This window comes from Tachypleus tridentatus, chromosome 3 (assembly GCF_004210375.1).
Source record: "Tachypleus tridentatus isolate NWPU-2018 chromosome 3, ASM421037v1, whole genome shotgun sequence".
In the NCBI taxonomy this organism is placed as follows: Eukaryota; Metazoa; Arthropoda; class Merostomata; order Xiphosura; family Limulidae; genus Tachypleus; species Tachypleus tridentatus.
Genome location: NC_134827.1, coordinates 102,806,851 through 102,826,896, shown reverse-complemented (window position 1 = coordinate 102,826,896; position 20,046 = coordinate 102,806,851). Strand labels below are relative to the sequence as shown.

Sequence of the window (20,046 nt, the reverse complement as noted above, 5' to 3'; positions counted from 1 at the left end):
ATAGATTCTCATGTCAATTTTACCTTTGGTGAAATTGAAAACAAATCTGTAACATATATATGTAATAATTCCTGTACTGTTGACTTGGAGATTTAGTCGTGTTATTACTAACAGTCTGAAGTGGTATTTTTGATCTGCGATTATTCTGTTCAACTTGCAAAATTCTGATAAATACCACTCTGTTTTAAGAATCCTGGTATAAACGTTTTGATCATTCATAGTGTAGAATAAAAGAACCTGTTACATTCGTTAAGAAATGTTTCTGAAACAAAAAATACTACATGAAGTTAAATCATTTCATTATTCTCCAAGTATTTATTGTCCGAGAAGGAACAATAAGTTTTTGTTCATAATAAGTGTGCATTATACTTACGATAAATTGTTCATTTTTCTTTTTAGGGTGAATTACTATTTGAAGGGACACATACTCTTGGGTTATAACAAATTTATGAAGTGTAATATCATCATCTGTCAAGCTAGAAGTATTCTGTATCAGTGCTATTCCTTTCACACGTTGTGCTGCTCTATCTATAAGGAAAACATTCCTATTATCATATTTTTACACTGACAGAAGGTTGTATGGTACTGAATGTATAATTTATTTACAAACCTAATCAAACAATTCTGTATCATTCACTTAATAACTACAAATGAAAAATTAAAGTACACTATCAACATCCCATGTGGTGTGACAGTCATAACACAAAAATACATTTATTATTTTCACAAAAAACTGATTTTTAATACAGTTCAAAGAAATTCAGATCTATTATATGCATTAGTATTTTCAGTGGATTTTATGACTGGATATTAACTTTATATGTTACCATGTTGTTTGTTTGTGACGTAACAACTTTATGATATGTGAGTGTACCATTTACCTCTGTAAGTTATTATTTCTGAAGTCATGTCAGCAATACATTGTCCAGGGTGCAATAGTCATGGCAGCACTATGTTGTCCAGGGTGCAATAGTCATGGCAGCACTATGTTGTCCAGGGTGTAACAGTCATGGAAGCACTATGTTGTCCAGGGTGTAACAGTCATGGCAGCACTATGTTGTCCAGGATGTAACAGTCATGGCAGCACTATGTTGTCCAGGGTGTAACAGTCATGGTAGCACTATGTTGTCCAGAGTGTAACAGTCATGGCAGCACTATGTTGTCCTGGGTGCAATAGTCATGACAGCAATATGTTGTCCAGGGTGTAATAGTCATGGCAGCACTATGTTGTCCAGGGTGTAATAGTCATGGCAGCACTATGTTGTCCAGGGTGTAACAGTCACGGCAGCACTATGTTGTCCAGGGTGTAACAATCATGGCACTATGTTGTCCAGGGTGTAACAGTCATGGCAGCACTATGTTGTCCAGGGTGTAACAGTCATGGCAGCACTATGTTGTCCAGGGTGTAACAGTCATGGCAGCACTATGTTGTCCAGGGTGTAATAGTCATGGCAGCAATATGTTGTCCAGGGTGTAACAGTCATGGTAGCACTATGTTGTCCAGGGTGTAACAGTCATGGCAGCAATATGTTGTCCAGGGTGTAACAGTCACGGCAGCAATATGTTGTCCAGGGTGTAACAGTCACGGTAGCACTATGTTGTCCAGGGTGTAACAGTCATGGCAGCACTATGTTGTCCAGGGTATAACAGTCATGGCAGCACTATGTTGTCCAGGGTGTAACAGTCACGGCAGCAATATGTTGTCCAGGGTGTAACAGTCACGGCAGCACTATGTTGTCCAGGGTGTAACAGTCACGGCAGCAATATGTTGTCCAGGGTGTAACAGTCATGGCAGCACTATGTTGTCCTGGGTGTAACAGTCACGGCAGCACTATGTTGTCCAGGGTGTAACAGTCATGGTAGCACTATGTTGTCCAGGGTGTAACAGTCACGGTAGCACTATGTTGTCCAGGGTGTAACACTCATGGCAGCACTATGTTGTCCAGGGTGTAACAGTCATGGCAGCACTATGTTGTCCTGGGTGCAATAGTCATGGCAGCAATATGTTGTCCAGGGTGTAACAGTCATGGTAGCACTATGTTGTCCAGGGTGTAACAGTCATGGCAGCACTATGTTGTCCAGGGTGTAACAGTCACGGCAGCAATATGTTGTCCAGGGTGTAACAGTCATGGTAGCACTATGTTGTCCAGAGTGTAACAGTCATGGCAGCACTATGTTGTCCAGGGTGTAACAGTCACGGCAGCAATATGTTGTCCAGGGTGTAACAGTCATGGTAGCACTATGTTGTCCAGAGTGTAACAGTCATGGCAGCACTATGTTGTCCAGGGTGTAACAGTCATGGCAGCACTATGTTGTCCAGGGTGTAACAGTCACGGCAGCAATATGTTGTCCAGGGTGTAACAGTCATGGCAGCACTATGTTGTCCAGGATGTAACAGTCATGGCAGCACTATGTTGTCCAGGGTGTAACAGTAATGGCAGCACTATGTTGTCCTGGGTGTAAAACATTATCTTGTTCCAAGCCATTTATTCCTTTTTTTGTTTTTAAGATAATCTTTTCTACCTTTAAGAATATTTAAGTGTGTATCTTGAGCCTGGGTTAAACTAGTTACAACTGGAATATCCTTTGATAACCACAGTTTGGCTATCAATAGATATTCCATTGGTGGCTGTCAGGGTACTTAGGTCACAAAGGTGATGCCATCTGCTGGACAAAGAAGACAAGGTGATATTTAAAATCTAGGCACACTTTATTTATTCAGTTCTCTCCTAACTCATTTCCAGTGAAAACCTTGTTTTACTGCTCAGGTTTGTTGTTGGAACTTTTAGTCTCAACAGACGGAAAACTTCAGCACAAAATCTGTGCATGAATGAAGTAAGGACTGTGGGTATCCGACAGGTGGCAGCACTGACTATGTTGGAATGTCTCAGATTGTTCATCAAAATGGTATTTTCAATATCCCCTCAATAATTTATTATACTATGCCATGTTCCCTTTTATAACAATATCTGTATGATGACTGAGTCATAAGTTCTGATAATATTTGTAAACATAATAGTGAAAAAAAGATTTGAATTTCTTGTTCTTTTTCCTTCTTCTTTTTCATTACATGATAACTCAAAAACTAAAACAATGCCGTCAACCAATTTTACTGAGATGACATTGCTTCAAACGGAGTATCAGCTTTATAAGCATCAATAACTAGCAGCAGTTTATAAAGAAACCATAACTCTAGGGTAAATTATATTATCATTAAATCTAGAAGATAGCTTTCTCACCCATCATTTTCATACTGCTCTATCACTTCATTATTTTCATACTGCTCTATCACTTCATTATTTTCATACTGCTCTATCACTTCATTATTTTCATACTGCTCTATCACTTCATTATTTTCATACTGCTCTATCACTTCATCATTTTCTATACTTTTAATCTATCACTTCATCATTTTCATACTGCTCTATCACTTCATCATTTTCATACTGCTCTATCACTTCATCATTTTCATACTGCTCTATCACTTCATTATTTTCATACTCATACTGCTCTATCACTTCATCATTTTCATACTGCTCTATCACTTCATTATTTTCATACTGCTCTATCACTTCATCGTTTTCATACTGCTCTATCACTTCATTGTTTTCATGCTGCTCTATCACTTCATTATTTTCATGCTGCTCTATCACTTCAATCGTTTTCATGCTGTCTATCACTTCATCGTTTTCATACTGCTCTATCAGCTTCATTATTTTCATGCTGTTTCTATCACTTCATCGTTTTCATACTGCTCTATCATTTATCTTCATTTTCATACTGCTCTATCACTTCATTATTTTCATACTGCTCTATCCTTCATTATTTTCATGCTGTCTATCACTTCATTATTTTCATGCTGCTCTATCACTTCATTATTTTCACACTGCTCTATCACTTCATTATTTTCACACTGCTCTATCACTTCATTATTTTCACACTTTCTCTATCACTTCATTATTTTCACACTGCTCTATCACTTCATTATTTTCTTCTAACTTCTAAGTTCAGCTAGATATTACACTGTTTTCATGAGTAATCTCATCCAGACTGTAAATTTGTGACGCCAAGAAACCCACCTGAAGTAAACATGTGTTCTCAAGACGGCTTTAGTACTCACATCAGCCATCTTAAGAATACTGACTGTAAATTATACAACTGTTAAAATGACCTTTATTCCTCCACCACAGGTTTTCATACTTGAATAAAATTTTAATTGAAAAGCACAAGCAATATTGCTATTTTGAGATTAAAAATATAATTTAATGTATAACAGTTTCAACCTACTTTAGAGTTATGCTTTTTCATACATTGTGAATATCATGTTCACGATGATAATTAGACAGATAAAAATAAAATAATAAAAAAGTACAGCTACTGAAAAGTGAAGACTTATTATTTTTTGTTTGCTTTGAATTTTGCACAATGCTACACGAGGGACATCTGTGCTAGCCGTTCATAATTTAGCAGTGTAAGACTAAAGGGAAGGCAGCTAGTTATCACCACCCACCATGAACTCTTGGGCTACTCTTTTACCAACAAATAGTGGGATTCACTGTCACATTATAAAGCCCCACAGCTGAAAGGGCAGGCATGTTTGGTGGGATGGGGATTCAAACCTGGGACCCTTGGATTATGAGTTGAGTACCTTAACCATCTGGCCATGCCTGACCAAAATTTATTGAACAAGAAATATCTGACTTCATTTTATTTCAAATGGTATTATTTGATAGGTTTAGGTTCTTTATTTTGATTGTCCCAATATACTCAATGTATTGAGGGAAATGTCTTGTTAGCAGAGTCATACAATTAAAATATTCTTCTTCTATTGTATAGGAATAATACAAAATGAGGTGTTTGAAATTATCATTAGTCCTAACAAGATATTATAAAATTATACAATTGAAATATGAATTTGACAATCAGTTCTTTCTGTCCTTATGATTTATGTATGTATGTCTTTTATGAATGTCTTACCTTTTCGTTTTATAAAAGTTTCTAAGTTTGTCACTTCTTCTGAAATCAAAGGAACTTCTTTCTTTGACTCGTCCTGAAGACTAAATAAAACAGTATGAGTGTTGATATATCTAGAAGACTCATGACACAAGAAAGGGTTTAACTTGGAGTGAAAGAACTGTAAAATGAAAAGAAAACAAACAATAATCAATACCCTGTTGGAATTGATTACCTACAATATAATTCATAAGTTAGTTTTAAATGAAAAATAAAACGTGAATGGAATCAAACCAATCACATTTGACAAAAAATGTAGTTTGCAGTGTAGAATGTAAAAAATGGTAATAATCTCTGTACAGAGGGGGCTGGTAGAAATTTAACTATTATAATAGTGGAACATGGATGTGCTCTATAACATGTCTACCAACATCTTAAAGATACAGAATAATGTTGTGAAAGTGAGATTATTTGTTAACAAAGGAAGCTCTTCTAGTCAGAAATACAAAACTGTAATAAACAAAATGCAAAGAGTAGGTTTATAATTATGCTAAGGTCAAGATTATGTTTGTGATGTCATCATTGGGAGTATTTAACATGTTGTTTTCAGTTGTATAAGATACCCGATGACACAACATTAACAGTGGCAAAGTGTTGTCTTATCAAACGTTTTTTTTCATTTTAGCAGGATTTTAAAAATAAATTTGGAAACTGAAAACACACTGTTTCACAGTAAACTTGGTTTTAATATTAACTATATATATAAATAAGGCCACTGGTGTAACTAAAGAATTTGTATACTCAACATGATTTGTCACATTCACTAAGGTGAATGATAATTCAGAGAAAAAAATACTGTTACATTTTTAAATTTAACATACAATAAAACAACTTCATATTGAAGATTTATCAGAAATCTTACTTTTATAAGAATGACGTTTTGTACAGATGAAAAATTTATATTTGTTTTGGCAGGTAAGATGATCTGGTTGTTTTCATTAAGTCCCAAAGATGACCTTTCATATGAACTCTGATCGACCTTCTTTATCCACATTCCTATCTCGTTAGTATGAAGATGCATTTCTCTTTCACCAACTGGCACTTGTCTTAAAGGGCATCGGCAACATTCTTTGTCAGTTCCATAACATGCACAGCTACAGAGCACAGCTATAAAAGAAAACATGTTGTAATCTGGTGTGAAAATGAAACTGTACATAAAAAGAGTACTTTTTACTGTTTCCTGGTTACCAGCTTCTTGCTTTAATTTTTTCTGGATTAATATAAAAGCCAAATTTGTTAAAGTTAATTTAATGTTTTAAAAAAACAAACGTTTGTATAAAGTATGAGTGATTTTAGCAGTTTTATCTGTGAATTTATATGAAAAACAACAACAATCTTTCAGGTATGTTGCAGTAACCCTCATCAGGCTCAGCTATTTCTGAGTGCAATCCTTATAAAATTATGATAAACATAGATGGCCCTAATTGTACAATGTTTAAGATACATTTTTTTCAGAAATATTTAAAACAAGGCTACATCAACAATAAATACCATTAGCTTCGTTGAATATTTTGTAAAACTAATTAAGAGTTACCTGTATTAGCTGTTTCTAAATTTGAAATGATGAAATAGAAAGATGGCAACCTAACACTACACACCTATAACTCTTTGGCCACTTTTTACCAATGTATAGTGAGATTAACCATCACATTATAGCATCCCAGTGACTAAAAGGACAAACGCGTTTGGTGAAAGCATCGTCAGTGTAACGAAAGATGTTACAAATCAAATAACAGGTTAAATTAAAGCTTTAAAGTTTGAGATAAAAAAATGGTGTCTGAAAAGCCAAAATAATAGCTAAACAGAATCTTACTATAGAATAACAAATAGAAAGTATAAAGTTATAATGATGCTCTTACCTGCAGATAAAAAACACATGGTCACTGTAAACAGAATGGAGGTGAGGGTGACAAAAATAGCTCAAATTTATCAAAAATAAATCCTACTAATAAACAAGAAACTATTCTACTAAACCACTTGACAATCAAGAAAAGTTAACTGAAAATAATAACACCAGTATGTAATCACCTTGTAACATCTCTTGACATTGTTACAAAAAATGTTACAAAGGGGGAGTCATTTCATCCCCTTGTGAGTTACACAGATTTACTAATCTTCTTATGACCCAAATTTCCTGATCTTATATTGACACAGTTATCAATCGACACTTAATTATTTGTCAATGATTGATTTCACTTCAGCTGAATTCTGATAGGTTGTGGTACTAATCAAATCAGACAAATTAGGGAGCTCTGATGTTCCAGTCAACAAAGTGTTAGAGAAATTATGCTCACTACAGTGTATTCAGCTAATGACCTAGGAACTTAGAGGTTGTAGATTTTGTTTTAATCACTGAGAAAAAGAGAGATAAAATAATCTTACAATGAAGATGATCCACAATGTTTGTGTGTTTATGTGCATACCTTAACATTAATAAACCATAGTTTGTTATCTCAGTTACCATAATTCTTTGTATGGTAACTGGAAATTATCTGACAATGTACAGAAGCTATATTGTTTCAGTAATTTTTCTGAAAAAAGAAAGAGATGAAAGATATCCTGAGAAAGAGCACATTTTCAATTTTGGTTTTCATTACCCAGAGTTGGCTGTATTTATTATTTTAAATTTTTTTATGGTAACTGTTCAATGGTGTACATAGGAGATTTTGCTCACTCATTTATAGACTTCTAATTTAAAGACACAAGCACTTTATCAGTTAAATATGCCAATTATTATTGAGAGAAAACTAACACTGTAGGATTAGTCAGCTGTGTCCTAAGTCACAATCTTCAGGGGTAAATGGGAAAACTCCTACCCTCAAAAATTCTAATGCCTTGTTAAACAGTTGGACAGAAGAGCAGGTAAAATTCACTGACATTATTAAGATAGAGTGCAGAGAAAGTGTGTCTCACAGTGAAGACTTTGGATGACAGAAAGCTGCAGTGCAGAGAAAGTGTGTCTCACAGTGAAGACTTTGGATGTCAGAAAGCTGCAGTGCAGAGAAAGTGTGTCTCACAGTGAAGACTTTGGATGACAGAAAGCTGCAGTGCAGAGAAAGTGTGTCTCACAGTGAAGACTTTGGATGACAGAAAGCTGCAGTGCAGAGAAAGTGTGTCTCACAGTGAAGACTTTGGATGACAGAAAGCTGCAGTGCAGAGAAAGTGTGTGTCTCACAGTGAAGACTTTGGATGACAGAAAGCTGCAGTGCAGAGAAAGTGTCATCTCACAGTGAAGACTTTGGATGACAGAAAGCTGCAGTGAAGAGAGAAAGTGTATCTCACAGTGAAGACTTTGGATGACAGAAAGCTGCAGTGCAGAGAAAGTGTGTCTCACAGTGAAGACTTTGGATGACAGAAAGCTGCAGTGCAGAGAAAGTGTGTCTCACAGTGAAGACTTTGGATGACAGAAAGCTGTAGTGCAGAGAAAGTGTGTCTCACAGTGAAGACTTTGGATGACAGAAAGCTGCAGTGCAGAGAAAGTGTGTCTCACAGTGAAGACTTTGGATGACAGAAAGCTGCAGTGCAGAGAAAGTGTGTCTCACAGTGAAGACTTTGGATGACAGAAAGCTGCAGTGCAGAGAAAGTGTGTCTCACAGTGAAGACTTTGGATGACAGAAAGCTGCAGTGCAGAGAAAGTGTGTCTCACAGTGAAGACTTTGGATGACAGAAAGCTGCAGTGCAGAGAAAGTGTGTCTCACAGTGAAGACTTTGGATGACAGAAAGCTGCAGTGCAGAGAAAGTGTGTCTCACAGTGAAGACTTTGGATGACAGAAAGCTGCAATGCAGAGAAAGTGTGTCTCACAGTGAAGACTTTGGATGACAGAAAGCTGCAGTGCAGAGAAAGTGTGTCTCACAGTGAAGACTTTGGATGACAGAAAGCTGCAGTGCAGAGAAAGTGTGTCTCACAGTGAAGACTTTGGATGACAGAAAGCTGCAGTGCAGAGAAAGTGTATCTCACAGTGAAGACTTTGGATGACAGAAAGCTGCAGTGCAGAGAAAGTGTGTCTCACAGTGAAGACTTTGGATGACAGAAAGCTGCAGTGCAGAGAAAGTGTGTCTCACAGTGAAGACTTTGGATGACAGAAAGCTGCAGTGCAGAGAAAGTGTGTCTCACAGTGAAGACTTTGGATGACAGAAAGCTGCAGTGCAGAGAAAGTGTGTCTCACAGTGAAGACTTTGGATGACAGAAAGCTGCAGTGCAGAGAAAGTGTGTCTCACAGTGAAGACTTTGGATGACAGAAAGCTGCAGTGCAGAGAAAGTGTATCTCACAGTGAAGACTTTGGATGACAGAAAGCTGCAGTGCAGAGAAAGTGTGTCTCACAGTGAAGACTTTGGATGACAGAAAGCTGCAGTGCAGAGAAAGTGTGTCTCACAGTGAAGACTTTGGATGACAGAAAGCTGCAGTGCAGAGAAAGTGTGTCTCACAGTGAAGACTTTGGATGACAGAAAGCTGCAGTGCAGAGAAAGTGTGTCTCACAGTGAAGACTTTGGATGACAGAAAGCTGCAGTGCAGAGAAAGTGTGTCTCACAGTGAAGACTTTGGATGACAGAAAGCTGCAGTGCAGAGAAAGTGTGTCTCACAGTGAAGACTTTGGATGACAGAAAGCTGCAGTGCAGAGAGAAGTGTGTCTCACAGTGAAGACTTTGGATGACAGAAAGCTGCAGTGCAGAGAAAGTGTGTCTCACAGTGAACACTTTGGATGACAGAAAGCTGCAGTGCAGAGAAAGTGTATCTCACAGTGAAGACTTTGGATGTCAGAAAGCTGCAGTGCAGAGAAAGTGTGTCTCACAGTGAAGACTTTGGATGACAGAAAGCTGCAGTGCAGAGAAAGTGTATCTCACAGTGAAGACTTTGGATGACAGAAAGCTGCAGTGCAGAGAAAGTGTGTCTCACAGTGAAGACTTTGGATGACAGAAAGCTGCAGTGCAGAGAAAGTGTGTCTCACAGTGAAGACTTTGGATGACAGAAAGCTGCAGTGCAGAGAAAGTGTGTCTCACAGTGAAGACTTTGGATGACAGAAAGCTGCAGCACAGAAAAAGTGTATCTCACAGTGAAGACTTTGGATGACAGAAAGCTGCAGTGCAGAGAAAGTGTGTCTCACAGTGAAGACTTTGGATGACAAGAAAGCTGCAGTGCAGAGAAAGTGTGTCTCACAGTGAAGACTTTGGATGACAAGAGCAGCGCAGAGAAAGTGTGTCTCGCAGTGAAGACTTTGGATGACAGAAAGCTGCAGCGCAGAGAAAGTGTGTCTCGCAGTGAAGACTTTGGATGACAGAAAGCTGCAGTGCAGAGAAAGTGTGTCTCACAGTGAAGACTTTGGATGACAGAAAGCTGCAGTGCAGAGAAAGTGTGTCTCACAGTGAAGACTTTGGATGACAGAAAGCTGCAGTGCAGAGAAAGTGTGTCTCACAGTGAAGACTTTGGATGACAGAAAGCTGCAGTGCAGAGAAAGTGTGTCTCACAGTGAAGACTTTGGATGACAGAAAGCTGCAGTGCAGAGAAAGTGTGTCTCACAGTGAAGACTTTGGATGACAGAAAGCTGCAGTGCAGAGAAAGTGTGTCTCACAGTGAAGACTTTGGATGACAAGAAAGCTGCAGTGCAGAGAAAGTGTGTCTACAGTGAAGACTTTGGATGACAGAGCTGCAGTGCAGAGAAAGTGTGTCTCACAGTGAAGACTTTGGATGACAGAAAGCTGCAGTGCAGAGAAAGTGTGTCTCACAGTGAAGACTTTGGATGACAGAAAGCTGCAGTGCAGAGAAAGTGTGTCTCACAGTGAAGACTTTGGATGACAGAAAGCTGCAGTGCAGAGAAAGTGTGTCTCACAGTGAAGACTTTGGATGACAGAAAGCTGCAGCGCAGAGAAAGTGTGTCTCACAGTGAAGACTTTGGATGACAGAAAGCTGCAGTGCAGAGAAAGTGTGTCTAACAGTGAAGACTTTGGATGACAGAAAGCTGCAGTGCAGAGAAAGTGTGTCTCACAGTGAAGACTTTGGATGACAGAAAGCTGCAGTGCAGAGAAAGTGTGTCTCACAGTGAAGACTTTGGATGACAGAAAGCTGCAGTGCAGAGAAAGTGTGTCTCACAGTGAAGACTTTGGATGACAGAGAAGCTGCAGTGCAGAGAAAGTGTGTCTCACAGTGAAGACTTTGGATGACAGAAAGCTGCAGTGCAGAGAAAGTGTGTCTCACAGTGAAGACTTTGGATGTCAAAAGCTGCAGTGCAGAGAAAGTGTGTCTCACAGTGAAGACCTGGATGACAGAAAGCTGCAGTGCAGAAGTGTGTCTCACAGTGAAGACTTTGGATGACAGAAAGCTGCAGCAGAGAAAGTGTGTCTCACAGTGAAGACTTTGGATGACAGAAAGCTGCAGTGCAGAGAAAGTGTGTCTCACTGTGAAGACTTTGGATGACAGAAAGCTGCAGTGCAGAGAAAGTGTGTCTCACAGTGAAGACTTTGGATGACAGAAAGCTGCAGTGCAGAGAAAGTGTGTGTCTCACAGTGAAGACTTTGGATGACAGAAAGCTGCAGTGCAGAGAAAGTGTGTCTCACAATGAAGACTTTGGATGTCAAGAAAGCTGCAGTGCAGAGAAAGTGTGTCTCACAGTGAAGACTTTGGATGACAGAAAGCTGCAGTGCAGAGAAAGTGTGTCTCACAGTGAAGACTTTGGATGTCAGAAAGCTGCAGTGCAGAGAAGGTGTGTCTCACAGTGAAGACTTTGGATGACAGAAAGCTGCAGTGCAGAGAAAGTATGTCCACAGTGAAGACTTTGGATGTCAGAAAGCTGTAGTGCAGAAAAGTGTGTCTCACAGTGAAGACTTTGGATGACAGAAAGCTGCAGTGCAGAGAAAGTGTGTCTCACAGTGAAGACTTTGGATGACAAGAAAGCTGCAGTGCAGAGAAAGTGTGTCTCACAGTGAACACTTTGGATGACAGAGCTGCAGTGCAGAAAAGTGTGTCTCACAGTGAACACTTTGGATGACAGAAAGCTGCAGTGCAGAGAAAGTGTGTCTCACAGTGAACACTTTGGATGACAGAAAGCTGTAGTGCAGAGAAAGTGTGTCTCACAGTGAAGACTTTGGATGACAGAAAGCTGCAGTGCAGAGAAAGTGTGTCTCACAGTGAACACTTTGGATGACAGAAAGCTGCAGTGCAGAGAAAGGTGTGTCTCACAGTGAAGACTTTGGATGTCAGAAAGCTGTAGTGCAGAGAAAGTGTGTCTCACAGTGAAGACTTTGGATGACAGAAAGCTGCAGTGCAGAGAAAGTGTGTCTCACAGTGAACACTTTGGATGACAGAAAGCTGCAGTGCAGAGAAAGTGTGTCTCACAGTGAAGACTTTGGATGTCAGAAAGCTGCAGTGCAGAGAAAGTGTGTCTCACAGTGAAGACTTTGGATGACAGAAAGCTGCAGTGCAGAGAAAGTATGTCTCACAGTGAAGACTTTGGATGTCAGAAAGCTGTAGTGCAGAGAAAGTGTGTCTCACAGTGAAGACTTTGGATGTCAGAAAGCTGTAGTGCAGAGAAAGTGTGTCTCACAGTGAAGACTTTGGATGACAGAAAGCTGCAGTGCAGAGAAAGTGTGTCTCACAGTGAACACTTTGGATGACAGAAAGCTGCAGTGCAGAGAAAGTGTGTCTCACAGTGAAGACTTTGGATGTCAGAAAGCTGTAGTGCAGAGAAAGTGTGTCTCACAGTGAAGACTTTGGATGACAGAAAGCTGCAGTGCAGAGAAAGTGTGTCTCACAGTGAACACTTTGGATGACAGAAAGCTGCAGTGCAGAGAAAGTGTGTCTCACAGTGAAGACTTTGGATGACAGAAAGCTGCAGTGCAGAGAAAGTGTGTCTCACAGTGAACACTTTGATGACAGCTGCAGTGCAGAGAAAGTGTCTCACAGTGAAGACTTTGGATGACAGAAAGCTGCAGTGCAGAGAAAGTGTATCTCACAGTGCAGACTTTGGATGACAGAAAGCTGCAGTGCAGAGAAAGTGTATCTCACAGTGCAGACTTTGGATGTCAGAAAGCTGCAGTGCAGAGAGTGTGTCTCACAGTGAACACTTTGGATGACAGAAAGCTGCAGTGCAGAGAAAGTGTGTCTCACAGTGAAGACTTTGGATGACAGAAAGCTGCAGTGCAGAGAAAGTGTGTCTCACAGTGAAGACTTTGGATGACAGAAGCTGCAGTGCAGAGAAGTGTGTCTCACAGTGAAGACTTTGGATGACAGAAAGCTGCAGTGCAGAGAAAGTGTGTCTCACAGTGAAGACTTTGGATGTCAGAAAGCTGCAGTGCAGAGAAAGTGTGTCTCACAGTGAAGACTTTGGATGACAGAAAGCTGCAGTGCAGAGAAAGTGTGTCTCACAGTGAAGACTTTGGATGTCAGAAAGCTGCAGTGCAGAGAAAGTGTGTCTCACAGTGAAGACTTTGGATGACAGAAAGCTGCAGTGCAGAGAAAGTATGTCTCACAGTGAAGACTTTGGATGTCAGAAAGCTGTAGTGCAGAGAAAGTGTGTCTCACAGTGAAGACTTTGGATGACAGAAAGCTGCAGTGCAGAAAAGTGTGTCTCACAGTGAAGACTTTGGATGACAGAAAGCTGCAGTGCAGAGAAAGTGTGTCTCACAGTGAACACTTTGGATGACAGAAAGCTGCAGTGCAGAGAAAGTGTGTCTCACAGTGAACACTTTGGATGACAGAAAGCTGCAGTGCAGAAAGAGATGTGTCTCACAGTGAACACTTTGGATGACAGAAAGCTGTAGTGCAGAGAAGTGTGTCTCACAGTGAAGACTTTGGATGACAGAAAGCTGCAGTGCAGAGAAAGTGTGTCTCACAGTGAACACTTTGGATGACAGAAAAGCTGCAGTGCAGAGAAAGTGTGTCTCACAGTGAAGACTTTGGATGTCAGAAAGCTGTAGTGCAGAGAAAGTGTGTCTCACAGTGAACACTTTGGATGACAGAAAGCTGCAGTGCAGAGAAAGTGTGTCTCACAGTGAACACTTTGGATGACAGAAAGCTGCAGTGCAGAGAAAGTGTGTCTCACAGTGAAGACTTTGGATGTCAGAAAGCTGCAGTGCAGAGAAAGTGTCTCACAGTGAAGACTTTGGATGACAGAAAGCTGCAGTGCAGAGAAAGTATGTCTCACAGTGAAGACTTTGGATGTCAGAAAGCTGTAGTGCAGAGAAAGTGTGTCTCACAGTGAAGACTTTGGATGTCAGAAAGCTGTAGTGCAGAGAAAGTGTGTCTCACAGTGAAGACTTTGGATGACAGAAAGCTGCAGTGCAGAGAAAGTGTGTCTCACAGTGAACACTTTGGATGACAGAAAGCTGCAGTGCAGAGAAAGTGTGTCTCACAGTGAAGACTTTGGATGTCAGAAAGCTGTAGTGCAGAGAAAGTGTGTCTCACAGTGAAGACTTTGGATGACAGAAAGCTGCAGTGCAGAGAAAGTGTGTCTCACAGTGAACACTTTGGATGACAGAAAGCTGCAGTGCAGAGAAAGTGTGTCTCACAGTGAAGACTTTGGATGACAGAAAGCTGCAGTGCAGAGAAAGTGTGTCTCACAGTGAACACTTTGGATGACAGAAAGCTGCAGTGCAGAGAAAGTGTGTCTCACAGTGAAGACTTTGGATGACAGAAAGCTGCAGTGCAGAGAAAGTGTATCTCACAGTGCAGACTTTGGATGACAGAAAGCTGCAGTGCAGAGAAAGTGTATCTCACAGTGCAGACTTTGGATGTCAGAAAGCTGCAGTGCAGAGAAAGTGTGTCTCACAGTGAACACTTTGGATGACAGAAAGCTGCAGTGCAGAGAAAGTATGTCTCACAGTGAAGACTTTGGATGACAGAAAGCTGCAGTGCAGAGAGTGTGTCTCACAGTGAACACTTTGGATGACAGAAAGCTGCAGTGCAGAGAAAGTGTATCTCACAGTGCAGACTTTGATGACAGAAAGCTGCAGTGCAGAGAAAGTGTATCTCACAGTGCAGACTTTGGATGACAGAAAGCTGCAGTGCAGAGAAAGTGTGTCTCACAGTGAAGACTTTGGATGACAGAAAGCTGCAGTGCAGAGAAAGTATGTCTCACAGTGAAGACTTTGGATGACAGAAAGCTGCAGTGCAGAGAAAGTGTGTCTCACAGTGAAGACTTTGGATGTCAGAAAGCTGCAGTGCAGAGAAAGTGTGTCTCACAGTGAAGACTTTGGATGTCAGAAAGCAATGATTTTTCTTGTAGTAATTTACATCACTATCAAATCAACATCTTCCTTGTGTTCCAGCTGTCATGTTTATATCATCAATCATATCTTCCTTTTCAAAAAATGTTATAATTAAATTTGAGAAACGCTCTAGTAAAACTGAATAAGTTTGTTTTTTTTCTGGTGATATTATATCACCTGGGTAATTTGAATCAGAATATTACTGTTAAAAAGTAGACAGTTAACCAACTTCTATTATAAGTTTTATTTTTTATTATATTTGTCAATATATTACAATGACAACATGTGTGCTGTTAAGTGTTGAGTACATTATATTAAAGTGATTTTTTAAAATGTAAATAACTGAGTTGTGTGACAACTGAAGCTGTGGTGGAATGGTACATCAGAACTACTTTTGATGTTCAGCATTTCACAGGTCATATGATCTTATTAAAACTATACCACTTTCAGGAAGGGTAGGTAACAGCTTCTGCTAATGGAAAACACCTGTACATGCAGATTAAAAACAGATATAAAGATGGAGAATTTAGAACTTCTAAGATAAGGATATCTCTTGTACTTTATGGTATCAGGAAACAAAGTAATACTGATCAACTTGGAACATCAAGACCATCCAAAAGAGATGTGCTATAAGTCATACCCAAGGCATGGTAAGCAAAGTGTGGCATCCAGTAACAGGTGAAAATCCATGAACATAAAGATCAGAGACAAAAGCTGTCTATGTGTCTCAGGCAATATAATAATGAAGGATATTCTGGAAACAATGTCATTTGGGTATGATTTCACAAAAATAAGGTTTTCAGTCATATCTCATGTTTACTTATTGCATACTTCAAGCAGCTGGAGTGTGGAGAATGCAAAGACCTTTCTGTCAAGATGCTGTATGCATCACTCATGGATTTCTGTGCAATCACACTGTTGAAATGGCCACTAGGAAACCCTCTGTCATCATACACTGGATGGACTCTGGAAAACAGCAGGGAGAAGTGGTATGTTTTGAACATGAAAGCCTCACACTGAAGCCTTTTGCAACTGAAAGTATGCTGCAGGGCTATTTTCAGTATCATGGTCATCAGGCAGAGCATGACTGGACATGGTGACATAGATTATGGTGAGGTTCTAAAATGGTGTCAATAAAACATACTTGAGAAAGTAGAATGTCCATTAAAACATTATATGAAATAATACAAATATAATGTTTTTTTCCAACAATATGAAAATGTTGATTTTGTGTCCTATCCTTGAAAATCCACAAAGAAATTAAACAGAGTAAACTGTAAGTTCTACACATCAATACAAACACTAAATGTTATAAAAAAAGTACTCATAATAAAGAAAAAATACAGTCCAGTTATTGAATTAATAAAGACTTAGGACTAAAACATCAGCCACTCTGGGTGTTGAAAAGTTTTGTAATCTTAAACAATGGTGAATTAAATTCCTGTTTATTATTTAGAAAACTGATCTTAAACAATCTGCAACATTATGATGATTTGTATTTAAACAACTAACAGAAATTCTACTCTAAAGAGAATCATTAAACAGTTGATCATCCACATGACACTGAATAAAGAATTTGATGAAATGTTGTAATATTCTTAACATACCTAAATTAATTTAGTTTACAATATGGTGAAGTAAAACAAACTCAAAACTCCATAGAATTTCTATTAATTGTACAGTATTTAAAAGAACTGGTAAGTTATCTTTCAAGCTTGGACAACAATGCCTACAAGTTTCGAGCTCTAAGTTATTTTCTCGACAAGTAATATTTGAAATGTTTTGTTTGTGTGTAATCTTATAAAGCATATATAACTTATTTAAAATATGTACTCTAAATCATCAAAATCTGGTAACGGTTACTACAGCACAGCTGGTTAGTATACCAAAAAAAAAAAGAATTTCTGTGTACAACTTTTATAACTACATGTACATACATATAAAACCATATTATAAGTTTTTTACAATAAATTTACACAATTCTAATTGAAATTTACATGTGTTTTCAAATCATTATACTAAGAACTCAGAAATCCACCCACAACCTCCAAGCGTAAGTTCTTTGAGCAACTATTGTCATATTCTATCAGTAATTCTATATTTTCTAATTTAGCCTTTCATCTTACATTAACAAACAAGAGTTTAGGTTATCTTACATCCAGAGGTATAAAATTAGATTTATAATCAAACTTTTCATCAGTCTCATACAAGAGCTCACAGCATTGATTTTCTCAACGAATAAAGAGAAAAGAAGGTTATACTTATATTCTGTTATAAATGTTCATAACTTCTTTAATTCTGAGACCAGACTAGCTGATCAGCATACTAATGTAGGATAAACAAACTTAGAGCATTGAAAGTAGTCATACTGTATAATAATTATTGGTCTCAAAAGGCTTGGATATGCAGTGATTATGTCGGCATATCTTAAAAAAAATAAAAACCTCACAGTTTGAAACTCTCTTACGATTGTTTAAAAAAATATTTGTACTTTCTTTTGTTGTGTCTTCTCTTCTTCTTCTTCAGGGTCTGGATATACATAACTATCATACTCTGGCTCTCTGTAATATTCTGTGTTGTCAACTTCTGCTAACTACAGTAGCATTTCCAACAGTGGTATTAAGCAGAGCTGACATTCCACTAACAACACATCTAAGATATATGAAAAAAATTACATATATGTTTCTTATTTCTAACAATTATTCTTCAGTTTTAGCTTAATTCAAAGTACAATGGACATTAAGGTAACCTGTATCATATATTGGCATTCAAGAAGTTTCTCTAGTGTGGTATCAAGGTATCACATATCTCACTCTTTTGTAGTATACAGTACCAACGATTTCTGACTTTGCTACAGTTCTATTTCAAACCAGGTGGTTAGGGCACTCGACTTGTAATCTTAGGGAATCGGGTTTAAATCCTCATCACAGTAAACATGCTCTCCCCTTTCAGCTGTGGGGACATTATAATGTGATGATCAATCTCACCCTTTGTTGGTAAAAGAGCAGCTCAAGAGTTGATAGTGGATGGTGATGACAAGCTGCCTTCCCTCTAGTTCTTACACTGCTAAATTAGGGATGGCTAGCACAGATAGTCCTCATGTATGTAGATTAATTCAAGTCATGCAAGTTTTACACACATTCAGCTTATAAGAATGTCATTAACAAGGTTCAAAACACCAGCACAAAGAATTTTAAAAATCCTGAATAAATACTGCAAAATAAAGATTTTGAGGGAGACAAAGCATTTCCAAATGTCACAGCACAATAGTGAAATAATTTTATTTCATTTATAAAAGATTTGTAATTAGTCACAAGAATTAAAATTGATTTAAAATTGTAACATTTCAGACGTACTTGGATACATCTAAAAATTCTTTTGAAGAAATACTTTTCGAATTTCCCTCTTCAATTAATTTTGATGTTACATCATCTAGGATAGATGCTGCTTTATCCTATAAAAAAGAAGAAACCAGTGAGATAAAGCTGTTCATAAATACTGACCAATATAATGCTACTCTTACTCAAAACATGTTCATTGATACAATGTATTATTATTTTATAGTTTGTTATACTTGGCAAAATATTTGTTGAGTGACCTGCTTTTGTAACAGAATAAATCAAAACTGTAATGTAAATATCTGTGGTACTTCAAAACATTCAGAACTATCAATACATCAAACAGACTTCTCTGAGCTGTATATACAAAACACATACTTTTAAAGCTACGTAAATCTACAGTTTCAAAGTGTTTTTTATTTTGTTTTCAGGCTAAGTTTATGATAACATGTATATATATATTGTAATATTTTAACAGTAACACAAAAGCATCCAGAATTTTCAGCACATTTGTACAGAAACAGATTATACATTTTTTTCATAGTCCCCTATTTCTAAAATACAGATTTAAATTAAACATATTTTGGAAATGCTAACATTTCACACTACTTGAGTGTAAATACAATTAACAGTTCCTAAAACTAACAAACTGTATGTTGAAGTAAATAAATAGAAATGGTGGAAGAGGACAGGGTATTTGACTCAAGAAGATATTAGTCGACTTAATAAATTTGGGAAAACAAAACGTATCTTTATACAGCTTATATAGCCTATTTCCATAAAAAAAATATAGATTTCAAAATAATCTTTCTTTATAAACTTTACATATGCTTAACTACCAGAAGAACCACATGTTTTGAGGTAGCAATTACCATTTCTTGTTATTAACGAATTTGTTTACCAATTATGTAATATTTCTTTCTTTACTTAGTTCAGCTGCATTCTTATGTGCCTTAAGTAGTTTATGATAGTGGATATTATATTCTAAGCCTTTTTTGTATATTAAGACATCAATATATGGTTCAACTAGCAACGATTTATATATATTCTTTATGACTACATAAAACGTCTATTCCCTCCCATTAAACAATATTAGGCACTTATAAAACTTTATGTCACAAATAAAAATAAAATTACTATTTCTAACAATATACTTCTTTCATATATCAAGAATCTTTGATGTATCACAACCAGAGTACCTGGACTTATTTTGCAAGGTGGTCATGGTACCAACACTTATTTTGAGGTGCTTTGTCAGTTTGTTTGTTCACACATATACCTTTTGTTTTCTTTCTCAAAACAGGTTCACTTAATCCAATTTAAAATCTCTACCTTTTTTTTTCAGAATTTCCCCCTGATCACAACTATCAAGTCTAATTCTTCTTGACGATTTGTTTAACTTCAGTTGTAAGGGTTTATTTTCCTGTCAAACAGTGAGATTACAAATCACATAACTAACAACTTGCATCAATTTTACAAAATTATATAAAAATTTTT

At 37.7% G+C, this 20,046-nt stretch overlaps 2 protein-coding genes across 2 annotated transcripts in view; both read right to left on the bottom strand.

Moving 5' to 3' along the window:
• Positions 1–292: 292 nt before the first annotated feature.
• Positions 293–6,365, bottom strand: LOC143245934 (uncharacterized). Its single transcript, XM_076492188.1, has 3 exons — positions 5,876–6,365; positions 4,978–5,134; positions 293–528 (listed from the first exon to the last, which is right to left on the bottom strand). Exons 1-3 carry the CDS (start codon positions 6,167–6,169, stop codon positions 293–295), a joined length of 687 nt encoding a protein of 228 aa, XP_076348303.1. The 5' UTR covers positions 6,170–6,365.
• A 9,649-nt stretch (positions 6,366–16,014) lies between these two features.
• The window catches only part of LOC143245933 (uncharacterized), a 14,182-nt gene continuing 10,150 nt past the window's right edge, over positions 16,015–20,046 (bottom strand). Inside the window, exons 8-9 of the mRNA XM_076492186.1 lie at positions 18,568–18,665; positions 16,015–16,177 (exon numbers count right to left, since the gene is read on the bottom strand). Of these exons, the coding sequence (XP_076348301.1) occupies positions 16,015–16,177; positions 18,568–18,665 (261 nt within the window). The remainder of the gene's footprint in view (positions 16,178–18,567; positions 18,666–20,046) is intronic.